General features: G+C 43.7%; 1 protein-coding gene across 4 annotated transcripts in view; it reads right to left on the bottom strand.

The window, feature by feature from the left end:
• RNF149 (ring finger protein 149) overlaps nucleotides 1-15,398 on the bottom strand; it is a 50,296-nt gene extending 34,898 nt beyond the window's left edge. The window contains exon 1 of one of the 4 annotated variants that reach the window (XR_007513561.1): nucleotides 14,828-15,398. Coding sequence is in view for 1 of the 4 variants with exons in the window: in XM_049856335.1 (XP_049712292.1) it covers nucleotides 14,828-15,272 (445 nt within the window). In the remaining 3 variants the exon portion in view is untranslated. The remainder of the gene's footprint in view (nucleotides 1-14,827) is intronic. The other 3 variants (XR_007513560.1, XR_007513559.1, XM_049856335.1) reach the window with 3 other exon arrangements.
• Nucleotides 15,399-16,659: the final 1,261 nt, after the last annotated feature.

Raw genomic sequence — 16,659 nt, 5'->3', positions numbered from 1 at the left:
TCCTATAGGGGACAGTCCTATGGGGCAGTTCTATTCTGTCCTATAGGATCTCTATGAGTTGGAATTGACTCAACGGCAATGCATTTGGTTTTGGTTTTGGCCAGAACAACAGATCTGTCTTGGAGGAAGTACAGCCAAAATGTTCCTTAGAAGCAATGATGGCAAGTCTTCATCTCAGAGACTTTGGACATGTTATCAGGAGAAACCAGTCCCCTGGAAAAAGACATCGTGCTTGGTAAAGCAGAGAGTCAGTGTAAAAGAGGAAGACCTCAATGAGATGGACTGACACAGTGGCTGCAACAATGGAGCAAACATAGCAATGACTGTGAGGATGGCGCAGGAGTAGGCAGTGTTTCGTTCTGCTGTACATAGGATTGCTGCAAGTCAGAACCAACGCGACAGCACCTAACAACACTTCATTGTGAGGATGGCACAGGACTGGGCAGTGCTTTGTTCTGTTGTATACAGGATTGGTTATGAGTCGGAACCAACTCACAGCACCTAACAACAACAGTTCATAAATTCCTCAATGGCAGGCGTTTTATCTTAACGCACGTCTATACCTGAGTGGGCATGTTTGGTCCAAAGTGGCCGCTCCATATATGTCTGCTAGAGTAAATGGAATTAACTTTGTGCAGTGGTTCCTAAAACCGTTCTTAAAGTCATGTTTTTTTAAAAGAATCACAATGAAATATTCATTTAAAACTAAAATATCTTGTACTAGATTCTTGTAGAGACAAGCAATAGGTTTAAGAAAACTGGAGAAATTCTCCCTAGGACTTGGAAAGAGACTAATATTATTCAACATGACAGGCAGACTACTACTACCTGCTTTGTAGAAAACCACTGTTACACAGTTTGAGGTGTGGAATCACCTTGCAGAAAGCAATCTGGCATTTGTTCTCAGTTTTTTCAAGCCCTACCAACACCTTTGGCTAATGAATGGGGGCTTACTAGACCAAGAGGGACCATTTGTGGACCCAATGCTGAACAAACCTCACGAGGCATGATGTAATCAATCTGTCATGGCATGTGGTGAGGTCGAAAAGTGCCATGAGCCCTAAGGGTCAGAGGAACTTCCTGGTTGGTGACCACACAGAGGAGTGGGTAGGGTGTTCCTCTTTGGGACATGGAAGCTCCATGTCATGAGCCCTCCCAGACTTTACCCTCTGTGTCTCTCCGTTTGTAGAAAAGTTGTAACCGTAAGTATGGTATACTTTACGTGAGATTCTGTTGAGTTGTTCCAGTGAATTAATGAACCCACAGGGGCAATGAGAGCCATCAGCGGCTGGTGTCTGTCTATTTGTCAGTCTGAAAGAAGGTATCCTTCTAACGTGTTAGCTCTAACCTAGCTCTGGCGGCTGATCCAATAAATGCTGAATGGGCAGCTGGTCTCAAAGACAGTGTCAGTCTAACTTGTGAGCTCTGGCCCAGCTCTGGGTGGCTGGGGTCAGAGAGAGAGAGTGCCGTGGGACAGCTGGCAATGAGTATGGAGAAGTCAGAAAGTGAGGACTGGGTGCAGCCTCACATTCAGGGGATTGGATTCACGCTGATCCTTAGCACACAGTTAGCAGCAAAGGTGGAATTTGCCTCCTTAGAGCACACAAGAACACTGGAAACCAACGAATCAGTCATTTTTACTGGCTCCAGCCAAGTTCTAACTATACATACGAAACATAGGTCTGAGCTGCCTTTAGGGTTCTACACCTAAAATTCAAGTATATCAGAAAGAGAGACCACTTTATTCCTCATCAGACGTTGCTCCTCTTCTGACTTAACTCCATTCATTCTATTATTAATTCTTTTCCTTTAAGTCAGTGCTTCAAAAACGGGATGATTCTGTCCCATTCCCCCCTCCGCCCCACCCTGGAGATATTTGGCAATATCTGGTGACATTTTGGAGCCCTGGTGATGCAGTGGCTAAGAACTACAGACAGATATGGCTGCTAACCAAAAGGTCGGCAGTTTGAATCCACCAGCTCTTCCTTAGAAGCCCCATGGGGCAGCTCTACTCTGTCCTATAGGGTCGTTATGAGTCAGAATTGACTCAACGGCAATGGGTTTGGTGACATTTTAGATTGTCACAACTGCAGGAGTGCCATTGGAATCTGGTGGGCAGAGGCCAGGGATGCTGCTAAACATTCTATAATGAAAAGGACAGCCCCCACAACAAAGAATTTTCTGGGCCAAAATATCAATGGTACAGAGGCTGATAAACTGTTTTATGTTAATATACCGCTTCAAAAAAAAAGGCTAACTAAAATTAAACAAAAACCACCTCCAGCCACTCCATAAGAATACAACCCAGTCTTACGCTAGCATTTAAGACCTTTTATCATCTGGCCTAGTCTACCACCAGTCATGAGATGCTTTCCTCAATCACCGCCGAGAAGATGTAAACAAATCTCAAACTGTGTCCCAAGAAGGCCCTTACCACGTATGATCTCACGTTATCATTATTTCATTCCCATACTGGATTGTATATTCTTGAAGGTCAGAAACTCTATTTACATCTTTGACCAAGGCCAGGCACATCACAAAGTACCAGCTGTTTGTCTATTCCGTTTAGATAGTTCATCTCTTTTGAGAATCCCCATAAATTCCTGACTGGCCTTAGTGACAGCTTTGTCTCCCAGAGTGAAGGAAAATCAATAAGGTTCTTAACTTGAGACCCTGGGCCCTAGGGATTTCGTCCATCCCCTTAAATTGTGTGCCAAAGTTTGTATATTTTGGCGTATTTGCAACTTTGGGCAGGGGGTGAACACAGCTTTTACTACATTCTCAATGATTCCAAAAAAGTTGCAAAAAGTTAGAAAAGAACATCTGTGGGTCTGGAACTAATTTAAAATAACAAAGAGGAACTAATTGGCCAAAAATAAAAGGGCAATGGAGAAAAATAACCACATCATCTTGGATTTGTCAGCAGAAAAGGAGAAGTCTAGGCCACAGAGAAAGTTAGTATTTTAAGATTATAACTCTGGAGACTTCTGGCCAACATGGCACCACAGACAGAAGTACCATGCCGTCCTTCTACAGCAAAGACCTGAAAAATTTAGTACAGGGGAGACAAACGTCATTCCTGGAACCTGAAGTGTCAAATGAAGAGATAAAGAACTCAGCCAAGCATCGAATGGAATAAGAAACTGACAGGACAGACGGCAAGGACAGACATGTGTGGGGGGCACCATCAGCTAATGCGGCATGGGTCCCCCATCTTGGACTCCTGTTGGGGACTGGCAGACAAGGAACGCGGGAAAGCAGCTTGGCGGAACTCCCAGCAGGAGACAGAGCACCCAGTGACCAGTGATGCACGCTTTCCCACCTCCCATTCTCTCCCTGCTGCCCTGCTTCCGAGATTCCTGGCTGGCTGTGGTGGGTCGGCCGGCCGGGAAGTGCAGCGTCTGTGCCGCTTGGATTCACCCTGCCCATGTTGGAGATCAGCAGACAGAGAGTATGGGAAAGCAGCTTCACAAAGTTCCCAGCAGGAGACAGAGCACCCAGTAACAAGCAATATACGCTTTCCTAACCCACCCCCTTCTCCTTCCCCACTTCAGCCTCCTCTCTTGGCTGGGAGGCAACTGCTTTGGCCTCACGCTGCTTAGATTCACTCTGCCCACAATGACCGGGCCCCTGAGCTGGTGTTGGTTCTTTCCATCTCTTCTGGTTTCTTCTGTGCCTCCTACCACCTCCCCCTCCTTTCTCTGGAACACCTGGCTTGTTTTTGCCTTGTTTTGCTTTGTTTGTTTTCATCTTTTTATCACAGCTTGGGAGCCCCTTCTAGCTGGGCTGCACCTCACGGCTTAGGAGTTAGTCGCCTGGTTTGCGCAGCCAGGTAGGCAGGATCCCTGGGGCATTTCTTTTTTTCTTTTCTCTTTCTTTTTCCCTTTCTTTCTTCATTTCTAGGTTCTCGTCTCTCTACACTTATCTTCTTTTCCTGTCTCCTGAATACATGGTGCTATGTGACATCTACACCCATTCTGGCCAGGCTATACCGTGCAGCCTGGGAGCCACTTCCCCAATCTTAGCAGCCCCACCAGTGGGACTCCAGGACTCCTGGGGGCTTTTCTTTTTTCCCCCAAATTTTTATCTATTTTCTTTCTTTTTCCCTTTTTTTCCTTCTTTTTGCTTTTCTCCATTTCTTGGTTTCTCTTCTCTTCACTCCAATGGCAAGCTCCCTTAGCATTCTTTTTTTCTTTCTTTCTTTGTTTGCTTTTTTTTGGCTCTTGTTTCTCTCTCCTCTTCTCCATACCGCTAGTAGCTCCACACATCACAACCTCCCCCTCCTTCCTGCCTACCTGCACCGTGCACTGAACATCACACTCCCGAGCAGCACAGGCATGGCCTACCAGAACCCGCCCAGCACTGATTCCTGGCCCACCCTGTCGGCCCTAGTACGTGCCACAAACAATCCATTCCAGCCCTTCCCCTTCAGCTGGACCCACCCTGATGTACCATAGACGAGTGTCTGGCCCCGCCCATTGGACAAGGAGGTGAGAAGTATTATGACCACAGATGAGCAAACAACGAAGGATGCAGAGCCTGCCTGCTCAGACATAACCAAATAAAACAAAAAAGCAGGATGAAACACGCAAATCTACAATAAAGAAATGAAGAAAATAACTACTGAATGTCCCAAAGACAGCAGACAATATAAAAACATTTAAAAAAACAGGACAAGACGGTTCCAACAGGCATCCAAAATAAAATACTAGATGACTTCCCAGTAGAAGAAAAGGCACTAGAACTACCTGACAGGGAATTCAAATCTCTAATATTCAGAGCAATCCAAGAGTTGAAGCAAAGAGCCGACAAAAATGAGGAAAAAATAGATAAATTTCTGGAAAAGGTAGACAAATTCATGGAAAATACAGAAAAAAAAATGGGACAATTCAGGAAAGTGATACAGGAACAAAATGCCAAAATAAATTCACAACTAGAAATGATACAAAAACAACAATTAGAAATCCAAAAGAAACAAGATTTCAGAAATGGACAGTACCAAAGAACAGCTGAGGAGCAGGTCTGAAACGGTGGAAGAGAGAATTAGCGAAATTGATGACAAACACTTGCATACAAATCTGAGGAAAAATCAGAAAAAAGAACGAAGAAAAATAAAGAAACACTGAGAATTATGTGGGATACAATCAAAAGAAAGAATTTGCAAGTGATCGGAGTTCCAGAACAGGGAGAGAAAACGGAAAACACAGAGATCATTGAGCAATTGCTGACAGAAAACTTCCCTGATATCATGAAGGATGAAAAGCTGACCATCCAAGAAGCTCAATGAACCCCATATAGGATAGACTCCAAAAGAAAAATACCAGTGCATATCATAATCACACTCGCTAAAACCAAAGACAAAGAAAATCATGCAAGCAGCTCCAGAAAAACAAAAAGTCACATACAGAAGAGAAACAGTTAGACTAAGCTCTGATTCTTTGGCAGAAACCATGCAGGCAAGAAGGCAATGCGAGGACATATATAAAAACTTGAAAGAAAAAAGTTGCCAGCCAAGAACAATATACCCTGCTAAACTTTTGTTCAAATATGATGGTGAAATTAGAACATTTCCAGATAAACAGAAATTAAGGGAATATGTAAAAACCAAACCAAACATACAAGAATTATTAAAAGGAGCCCTTCGGTCTGAGAACAAACAACATCAGACCACAGCCTGAATCTAGAACACAAGATTGTATCAGCCAGATACCAACCTAGGAAATGAACTCTCAGGGACTATCCAAAACCAAAACAATTGCAACAGGGAACCAGAGAGGTTAATCTGTAAATAACAATAATGTCAGAACAATAAAAGAGGATAAATGATATAGGTATAGAACTGTCTAATGGAGAGGAAGGCAAGGTGATACCAAGTTATAACAGACCAGTTCAAACCTGGGAAGATAAGGGTAAATTTCAAGGTAACCACAATGAAAGTTAAGAAACCTACTTATCAAAATAAAGAAGAAAAACATAAAGTCTCAATAAAAACAAAATCTACAAAAACAAATGAAAAAGAAATCCACAAACAAAAGGAACTCAGCACAGGAAAGTAAGAGGAACAAAGAAAATGTTAGCACCACAAAAAAAAAAAAACTACAAAATAACAGCAATAAACTCACACCTATCAATAATTACACTGAATGTAAATGGCTTAATTGCACCCATAAAGAGACACAGAGTGACAGAACGGATTAAAAAAACAGGATGCGTCAATATGCTGTCTACGAGAGACACACCTTAGAAACAAGACATAACCTTACTAAAAATCAAAGGATGGAGAAAAAAATATCAAGCAAATAACTACCAAAAAAGAGCAGGAGTGGCAATACTAATCTCAGATAAGATAGACTTTAAAACAAAATCCACCATAAAAGACAGAAAAAGGCACTATATAATGATTAAAGGGATGATGCATCATGAAGACTTAACTATAATAAACATCTACTCACCCAATGACAGGGTTCTAAAATATATAAAACAAACTAACAGCACTGAAAACAGAAATTGAAAACTCCACAACAGTAGGAGACTTCAACACACCACTCTCATTTAAAGGACAGAACATTTAGAAAGAAACTCGACAAAGATACAGAAGAGCTAAAGAGCACAATCAGACAACTTGACCTGACAGACACAGATACAACACTTCACCCAACGGCTGCAAAGTACACATTCTTTTCCAACGCACATGGAACGTTCTCCAGAATAGAGCACATCTTAGGCCACAGAGCAATCCTCAGCAAAATCCAATACACTGAGATAATACAAAGTATCTTCTCTGACCACAATGCCATCAAAGTAGAAATTAACAACTGGAACAGTTTGGAAAAAAAGCAATTACATGGAAATTAAAACCACTGGGTAATAAAAGAAATCAAAGATGGAATCAAAAAGCTCCTAGAATCAAACAAGAATGAAAACACATTATAACAAAACTTTTGGGACACAGCAAAGGCAGTCCTCAGAGATCAATTTATAGCACTAGATGCACACATCAAAAAAGAAGGGACAAAATCAAAACATTAGTTACACAACTTGAACGAAAGAAAGAGAACAGCAAAAGAAGCTAACAGCCACCAGAAGAAAGGAATAAAGATCAGAGCAGAAACAAATGAAATAGAGAACAGAAAAATAATAGAAAGAATCAACAAAACCAAAAGTTGGTTCTTTGAAAGGATCAACAAAATCGACAAACCACTGCCCAAACTGACAAACAAAAAACAGGAGAGAACACAAATAACCCAAATAAGAAATGAAATGGGGGACATTACAACAGACCCAACTGAAATAAAAATGATCATAACAGAGTATTATAAAAAACTATACTCCAACAAATTTGAAAACCTATAAGAAACAGACAAATTCCTAGAGACACACTACTTATCCAAACTAACACAAAATGACGTTGAAAATCTGAACAGATGCATAGCAAGAAAAGAAATTGAAAAGGTAATTAAAAAACTCCCAACCAAAAAACCCCAGATAGATTCACTGGAGAATTCTACCAAACATTCAGAGAAGAGCTTACACCAGTAGTATTCAAACTATTTCAGAACATAGAAAAGGAAGCGATAATTCCGAATTCATTCTATGAAGCCAGCATAACCCTGATACCAAACCCAGGAAAAGACATCACAAAAAAAGAAAATTACAGACCAATATCTCTCAGGAATATAGGTACAAAATTCTCAACAAAATACTAGCCAATAGAATTCAGCATCATATAAAAAAAAATAACACACCATGACCAAGTAGGATTCATACCAGGTATGCAAGGATGGTTCAACATTAGAAAATGAATTAATGTAATCCACCACATAAATAAAAAGAAAGAAAAGACTCATGTGATCATCTCAACCGACGCAGAAAAGGCATCTGACAAAGTCCAACACTCATTCCTGACAAAAGCTCTTAATAAAATAGGTATAGAAGGTAAAGGGCATCTGTGCAAAACCAATGACCAACCTCGCCCTCAATAGAGAAGGGCTGAAAACATTCCCCTGGAGAATAGGAACAAGACAAGGATGCCCTTCATCACCACTCCTATTTAATGCTGTGTTGGAAATCTTAGCTAGAGCAGTAAGGCAAGAAACAGAAATAAAGGGCATCCAAATTGGTAATGAAGAAATTAAACTCTCTATTTGCGGATGATATGATACTAAGAAAATCCAAAAGACTCTACCAGAAAACTACTGGAACTAATAGAAAGATTCAGCAGAGTTGCAAGATACAAGATCAACATACAAAAATCAGTTGGATTCCTATATACCAATAAAGAGAATGATGAAAAGGAAATTAGGAAAAAAATACCATTTATAAATAGCCCCTAAAAAAATAAAGTACTTGGGAATAAATCTAACCAAGGAAGTAAAAGTCCTATACAAAGAAAACTACAAAACACTACTACTGCAAGAAACCACATACCATGCTCATGGACAGGTAGACTCAACATTGTGAAAATGACAATTCTACCCAAAGTGGTTTACAAATACAATGCAATACCAATCCAAACACCAACAACATTCTTTAAAGAGATGAAAAACTTATAATTAACTTTATATGGAAAGGGAAGAGGCCCCAGATAAGTAAGGCACTATTGGAGAAGAAGAATAAAGTAGGACTCACACTACCTGACTTTGGAACCTACTATACAGCTACGGTAGTCAAAACAGCCCGGTACTGGTAAAATGACAGATACATCGACCAATGGAAAAGAATTGAGAACCCAGATGTAAATCCATCCACCTCTGGTCACCTGATCTTCGACAAGGGCCCAAAGTCCATCAAATGGGGAAAAGACAGTCTTTTTAACAAATGCTGCTGGCAAAACTGGATGTCCATCTGCAAAAAAAAAAAAAGATCGTAACTCCAAGAAATTCAGCAGGTGCCATTCCATGAGGCCTAGATGGGAGGTCACCTTAAGGAGGTTGGAAGCTTTGAAAAGTTAACTGCAATTACACAAACAAGCTGCATGAAAAATGAGGAAAAAATGACACTGAGTTGGTGGCACAGATTTTTAAAAGTCATGTGACTGGAATCACAAATAAACTGAGTCTTGCAGACGCTAATAACCAGTAAAACATTTTAACCTGTATGTAGATCAAGAGGCAGTTGCTCAGAGAGAAGAAAGAGATATTGCATGGTTTAAAATCAGAAAAGGTATGCATCAGGGTTGTATTCCTTCACCACATTTATTCAATCTGTATGCTCAAGCAATAATCTGAGATGGTGGAGTACACGAAGAAAACATGGCATCAGGATTGGAGGAAGACCCACTAACAACCTGCGTTATGCAGATGACACAACCTTGCTTGCTGAAAGTGAAGAGCACTTGAAGCATTTACTGATGAAGATCAAAGACTACAGTCTTTCGTATGTATTACACCTCAACACAAAGAAAACAAAAATGTTCATAACTGGACCAGTAAGAAACATCATGATAAATGGACAAAAGACTGAAGTTGTCAAGGATTTCATTTTACTTGGATCTACAATCAACACCCATGGAAGCAGTAGTCAAGAAACCAAATGACATATTGCACTGGGCAAATCTGCTGCAAAAGACCTCTTTAAAGTGTTAAAAAGCAAAGATGTCACCTTGAGGACTAAGGTGAGCCTGATCCAAGCCATGGTATTTTCAATTGCCTCATATGCATGTGAAAGCTGGACAGTGAATAAGGAGACCAAAGAAGAACTGAGACTTTTGAATTGTGGTGTTGGCAAAGAATATCGAACATACCATGGACTGCCAAAAGAACAAACAAATCTGTCTTAGAAGAAGTACAACCAGAACGCTCTTTAAAAGCAAGGACGGCGAAACTATGTCTCACATACTTTGTATATGTTATCAGGAAGGACCAGTCCCTGGAGAAGGACATCATGCTTGGTAAAGCACAGGGTCAACAAAAGATAAGAAAATCCTTAATGAGATGCAACAATGGGCTCAAGCATAACAATGATTGTGAGGATGACACAGGACCAGGCAATGTTTCGTTTTGTTGTACACAGGGTTGCTATGGGTCGGAACCAACTCAACGGCACCTAACAACAGGCAACAAAAAGATCAAGGAAGAAAGGTTAATTCTGCTGCCTGAAGCTGAAGGTACACTGTGGATGGATAACAACAAAAAGGTAAGCTCCTTAACTCTTCCCTGGGAGACAGCATGCAGCGGGACGAAGAGCAGAGACTCAGAAAAACCTGGCTTTGAAGCATGACTTCATTCATCGTTGTTTGTTATCTTGGGCTAGTCGTTTAAACTCTTTGAGCATCAGTCAGGAGGATGACGTGAGCCACGGTATGCAGAACACTGTGAGCACAGCGGCTATGTGCTGGGAACATTCACATCTTAAAAAGGTGCTAGCTCTTCTGTCTTTTCTCTCAAATAATTATACTCACACTAAAAAGGCTAAAACGGCCATTGATAATGGCAACAGAAGTCCACAAGAAGAGGGTTTAAAATTAACATGAGTTAACTTTTCTGGATCTAGATAAATTACATGTTCGTAACACAGGCAAGCAAGATTGCTGAACCATGCTTAGAACAAGTGCTATTAGCCTGCTGTTGTTCGGTTCCGTTGAGTCAATTTCAACTCATAATGACGACCCATGTGACAGAGGGTTTTCTTGGCTGCAATCTTTACAGAAGCAGATTGCCAGGTCTTTCTTCCATGGAGGGTTGGGTAGGTCCGAACCACCAACCTTTCGGCTGGCAGCCCAGTGCTTAACCTTCTGTACCACCAGGGCACCTTGCTATTAGCCTAGAAAGACACTAATGCCATAAAAAAAAGGCCATAAGGTAGATTTAGAAAATTTTAGATCGATGAGGCTGTTATTTAAAAGAAAAAGTCTCCATTAAGATGTGTGTGCACCTAGAAGGGTTTACAGGGGCCCAGCATCAGAGAATCACAACACACTAACCTCTTTTCTTGGCCAGAACTACTAAACTGGGAGAACACTTTGATAGGATGCATGCGGAATGTTACGTGAAACACGACGTGACCTCTTCTGATAGTCTTGTGGAAACATGGCATGGGTATGATGACAATTCAGTAGACTTGAAATCACTGGGTAACCGCAGCAAAGGCAGTGCCTAGACCAACGCCACCACATGAACATCTGCTCCTAAGCTGTCTCCCTTTTCTCTTACTGCAACTAGGAACTGTCTCTCTACCACATGAGGCCACTCCCTCCACGAGTATTCAGTCATCTCTTCTCTCTCCTGGATCTGTACCAGGCATTCCTATAAGGTTTCAAATATGCCTTCTTGTCTCCCATCCTACCCTTTTCCCCCTACATTTTCTGCCCTACGTCTCTGTACCTCCCCCAACCTTTAGTCCCATTTCTTGAAAGAGCTGTCTCCACTTCCTCACCTCTCAGCTGGCTTCCGTTCCCATCACAACTCTGAAATAGGCCAAATCCAACGTCACTTTTCTGTCCTCATTTTACACAACACTGTTAGGTTCCGAACCTGCATCTGTGAAATCAAAAACAAAAGCAGAGGAAAAAGGATTTCTGACCTAGAGCAGCGGAAATTCTAAAGAGATTTTAATCAGGGTAATTTCAGAATTACAGAATTTCAGAACAAAGAAGTACTGGTAGTAGGAAAACATGGCCTTGGAGATGGAAAGGATGCTGGAGATCATATGATAGAATTCTGTAAGAACAATGACTTATTCACTGCAAATACATTTTTCTACAACATAAAGGGGGACTATACACACATAGACCTCACTAGATGGAATACACAGGAATTAAATCGACTACATCTGTGCAAAGAGACAATGGAAAAGTTCAATATGATTAGTCAGCACAAGGCCAGGGGCTGACTGCAGAACAGACCATCAGTTGCTCATATGTATCAACTGCTCACACGCAGGTTCAAACTGAAGGTGAAGAAAATCAGAACACGTCCACCAGCACCAAAATATAATCTTGAGTATATCCCAACTGAATTTGGAGACCATCTTAAGAATAGATTTGATGCACTGAACCAGACAATTTGTGGGATAACATCAAGGACATCATACATGAAGAAAGCAAAAGGTCATTAAAAAGACAGGAAAGAAAGAAAAGACCAAAATGGATGTCAGAAGAGACTCCTTAACTTGCTCTTGAACACAGAGTAGCTAAAGAGAAAGGAAGATATGATAAAGTAAAAGAGATGAACAGAAGATTTCAAAGAACAGCTCAAGAAGACAAAGTAAAGTATTATAAAGAAGTATGCAAAGATCTGGCGTAAGAAAACCACACAGGAAGAACACCCTTGGTTTCTCAAGCTGCAAGAACTGAAGAAAAAATTCAAGCCTCAGTTGCAATGATAAAGGATTCTCCGCGCAAAATACCGAATGACGCAGGAAGCATCAAAAGAAAACGGAAGGAGGGCAGAGAGTCACTGTACCAAAATGAAGTGGATGACGTTCAATCATTCTAGGAAGCAGCATATGAGCATGAACTGATGGTACTGAAGGAAGAAGTTCAAGCTGTACTGAAGGCACTGGCGAAAAACAAGCCTCCAGGAACTGACGGAATACCAACGGAGATGTTTCAACAAACAGATGCAGCGCTGGAAGCGCTCACTCATCTATGCCAAGAAATTTGGAAGACAGCTACCTGGCTAACCAACTGGAAGAGATCCCTATTTGTGCCCATTCCAAAGAAAGGTGATCCAAAAGAATGCGGAAATTATCAAACGATATCACTAATATCACAAGCAAGTAAAATTTTGCTGAAGATAATTCAAAAATGCTTGCAACAGTATATTGACAGGGAACTGCTGAGGATGTGGAAACAGGGATATCACTGCTGACGTCAGATGGATCTGGGCTGAAAGCAGAGAATACCAGAGAGATGTTTACCTGTGTTTTATTGCTATGCAACAGCATTTGATTGTGTGGATCATAACAAATAATAGATAACACTGCGAAGAACAGGAATTCCAGAACACTTAATTGTGCTCACGTGGAACCTGTACACAGACCAAGAGGCAGTTAGAATAGAACAAGGGGATACTGAGTGATTTAAAATAAAGAAAAGGGGTGCACCCTGGTTGCATCTTTTTACCATACTTATTTAATTTGTATGCTGAGCAAATAATATAAGATGCTGGACTATATGAAGAAGATTGGAAGAAGACTCAGTAATGACCTGGTATATGAGGATGATACAACCTTGCTTGTTGAAAGTGAAGAGGACTTGAAGCACTTACTGATGAAGATCAAAGACTACAGTCTTCCATATGGATTATACCTCAAAATAAGGAAAACAAAAATGCTCACAACTGGACCAATAAGCAACATCATGATAAATGGAGAAAAGATCAAAGTTGTCAAGGATTTCATTATGCGTGGATCCACAATCAGCACCCATGGAAGCACAGCCAAGAAATCAAATGACGTATTGCAGCGGGCTAACCTGCTGCAAAAGACCTGTTTAAAGTGTTAAAAAGCAAAGATGTCACTTTGACTACGGTGAGCCTGACCCAAGCCATGGTATTTTCAGTCGGATCATATGCATGTGAAAGCTGGACGAGGAGTAAGGAAGACCGAAGAAGAATTGATACCTATGAATTATGGTTTTGTTGAAGAGTACTGCATGTACCATGGACTGCCAGAAGGATGAACAAATCTGTTTTGGAACAAGTACAGCCAGAATGCTCTTCAGAAGTGAGGATGGTAAGACTTCATCTCGCTTACATGTTATCAGGAGGGATCAGTCCCTGGAGAAGGACATCATGCTTGGTAAAGCAGAGGGTCAGCGAAAAAGATGAAGACCCTCAAGGAGGTGAATTGACACAGTGCCTACAACACTGTGCTTGAAGATAGCAAGGACTGGGGGAATGCTACAGGACCAGGAGTGTTCCTTTCTGTTGTACAGGGGTCTCTATGAATCAAAACCGACTTGAAGGTGTCCAATAATGACAACAACAACAATTTCAGAATGAGTCGCTCATGTGGTACACAAAGTTAACGTTATCCTAGAAGGCATAACAATACAGTAAAATGTTGGGCTAAGAATGTTCAACTTACTGAAACTTCTACTTAAGAACGGACTGCCAAAAAGCCTATTATATGAAAATTTTGAGTGAAATACAATGGTTCGTAATAAGGAACGAAAACACTATTTTGTGATGCTCAGGAGTCTACAGCTGACGATATCTCTGAAGCCAGGCAAGCTGTGGTCGATATTGGTAATCAACTGCAGGTCGCAGAGTTATTCGACTTCCATGCCAAAGAACTGACCAATGAAAACCTTATGGGACTAGAGCACATGACAGCATCTGAGGGAGAAGGCCGGGACCTAAAAACTCCAGAACCAAAAAAGTTTTTAATGAAAAGACTCAGCTGAAGACTTTCGTCTCACTGGAGTAGGGACAGCATAGTTAGAGGAGCACAATCCTAACACAGAGAGATTCGCACCAGCTGAATTCCCACCCCTGCCAACTGGGGAAACGGTGAACGGAAAGCGCCGTAACAGGCAACACGAGATTCTTCCACCGGGTAGAACCACACACCTCCTCCGGATTTTCACTTCTTTAGTTCTCGTCACTCCCCTGCTCCGGAAACCATCTCCCTTCACCTCAACGACCAAAGAAGAGCCACCCATTCTCGCCTGCAGACTTTGTCTCTTCCCCAGCAGGACCCCAGAGGACCACGCTGAGCGAGTCTAGTGTCTTCCTAATAGCTCCTGAAAGCGAAGTCCGGGAAAGCCGCGTCCCCGTCCCACTTCGCCGCCTGCCGATCAGGATCAGACGGGAGGGCAAGAAGGCCGTGGGACCGTGGCCACGCTGCCAGGGGGCCCCTTCCTCCCGCGCCCGGCCGCACTCACCCGCGTGGGACATGGCCGCAGTGAGGTTGCCGTAGCGCTCCTCGTTGTAGACCACCACCGCCGAGGCGTTCCTCCGCGCCGCCACCAAGACCTTGTCCTTGAAGATGCAGCCCCCGCGCGCCACCAGGGCGACCCAGGGCGCGGCAGCCCGGCCGCCGGGCGCGGGCACGTGGAAGCGGGTGTCGGGGTCGCAGCCCTCGGGGTGGCCGTCCGGGAGGCCCAGCAGGCCCTGCGCGCCCTCCCTGGGCGAGCTGTCGCCGAAGCGGCCGCTCTCCGAGACGCTGCGCACGGTCAGGTTGGTCTGCGGGTCCACGTAGGCCGTGCTCACCAGGGCCGAGTACCACTCGAGCGCCCGGCCCCGGGCCCCCGGCGCGCACAGCGCCAAGGCCAGCAGCGCCAGCGCGCCGCCGCTCCGCACGCGGGCTTCCGGCCGCCGCCAGGCCATGGCCGCGCCGCCGGGCTGTGCGAAGGTCGCGGCGGGCACCCGGCCGAGCCCCGGGGCCGCGGAGCGCGCGTGCGAGGCCGCCGACGAGGGCAAGGGGCGCGCAGGGAAGTGGGGGCCGGCGGCCGCCGAGCGGGACGAGAGCGAGGCCGGGGGCGGGGCCGGGATGGGCGGGGCCTGGTGGGGCGGGGCGAGCGGCGGGGCGGGGCCTCGGTCCCCGGGCCCCGCGGGGCTGGCTCGGCCTTGCGGGGCAGGAGCCGGGGTCCCCGCGTGCGCGCAGTCCTGCGAGGCCACCGAGTCGCAGAGAGGTGGTTGCCTGCGCGGTGCAGGTAGCAAGGCGGCCCCGGGGAGCCCTGGGTCTGGGCAGCGCCGCAGGGACCCCGAGGAGCCACGCCACTGCTTGCGACACCCCGGGTTGTCCTTGGCCAGGGGCCGAGCTTGTGCAACAGACGCGCAGCGCCCCCGAAGCTAGGGGAAGCCACCGGCGAGGGGACAGTGGTGACTAAGAAGCCGTGAGAAAAACGGAACTTCTCCGCGAGCAGGCGCGGAAGCGAGGGATCGCGGTTGTTTAAATCACTCAACAGGAGGTACCGTGCAAGGCACACGGTAAAGGCTTTGCTGGTCTAAAACATTTCAAAATACACTTAAAAAAAAATCCAAACTGACAAGTACTTATATTCTCCAGATATGTTTTGTTACCAGTTTTCCAATGCTAATTGATTTCTTATCTCTTAAGTGTTAATTCACGACAAACCTTTTTACTATGGGATTTTATATATAATCTGTAATTTTGAAATAATATCACCAAACCAAACACTGCCTCCTTAGATAAAGCACTTAAACTGTCTCAAGCCAAAAAAAAAAAAAAAAAATTGTAGTTTAGAAATAAATAATACTGCGTAATGTAGACTGAATATATATGAAACCACCATGGGTACAAAGCCTACTGCTGCCCAAAAAGGAAGTTTAGAACATTCATTTCTTACTCATCTTCCTTCTTTGTACAGAGGTCTGTGATTGCAGGAAGTAGGTGGTTGTCGCTCACACCAAGTGTTTTTGTTATGCTTCTAACCCTCCCACGTTTCCTCTTTGCTTTTAGTCTTTCTTGCACTGCATTTTAAACCGGCTCCAAAATGTATCCTGGCCCACAATTCGTAAGGTTTCTTAAAACTTGGCTCTCCTCTCCCTTTTCCATAGGCAATTAGTTTTAAAAGGCTGAAAGGGTCCTAGGCTAAAGGCCTCCCCCGGCCCGGCCAGAGCTAGACTGAGGGAGGTGAGGTGGGGCTGTGGTCCACCAGGCCGGAAAATAGGTCCTAGGACCCCCCACTCAATGCTCCAGCAAAACTGCAATATTTCTCCTTCCTCTAAGACCGTGCTTCTGCAGTTTCAT

Source organism: Elephas maximus, chromosome 17, assembly GCF_024166365.1.
Source record: "Elephas maximus indicus isolate mEleMax1 chromosome 17, mEleMax1 primary haplotype, whole genome shotgun sequence".
Taxonomy (NCBI): Eukaryota; Metazoa; Chordata; class Mammalia; order Proboscidea; family Elephantidae; genus Elephas; species Elephas maximus.
The sequence above is the reverse complement of the archived record's forward strand: the minus strand, read 5'-3'. Positions and strand labels throughout refer to the sequence as shown.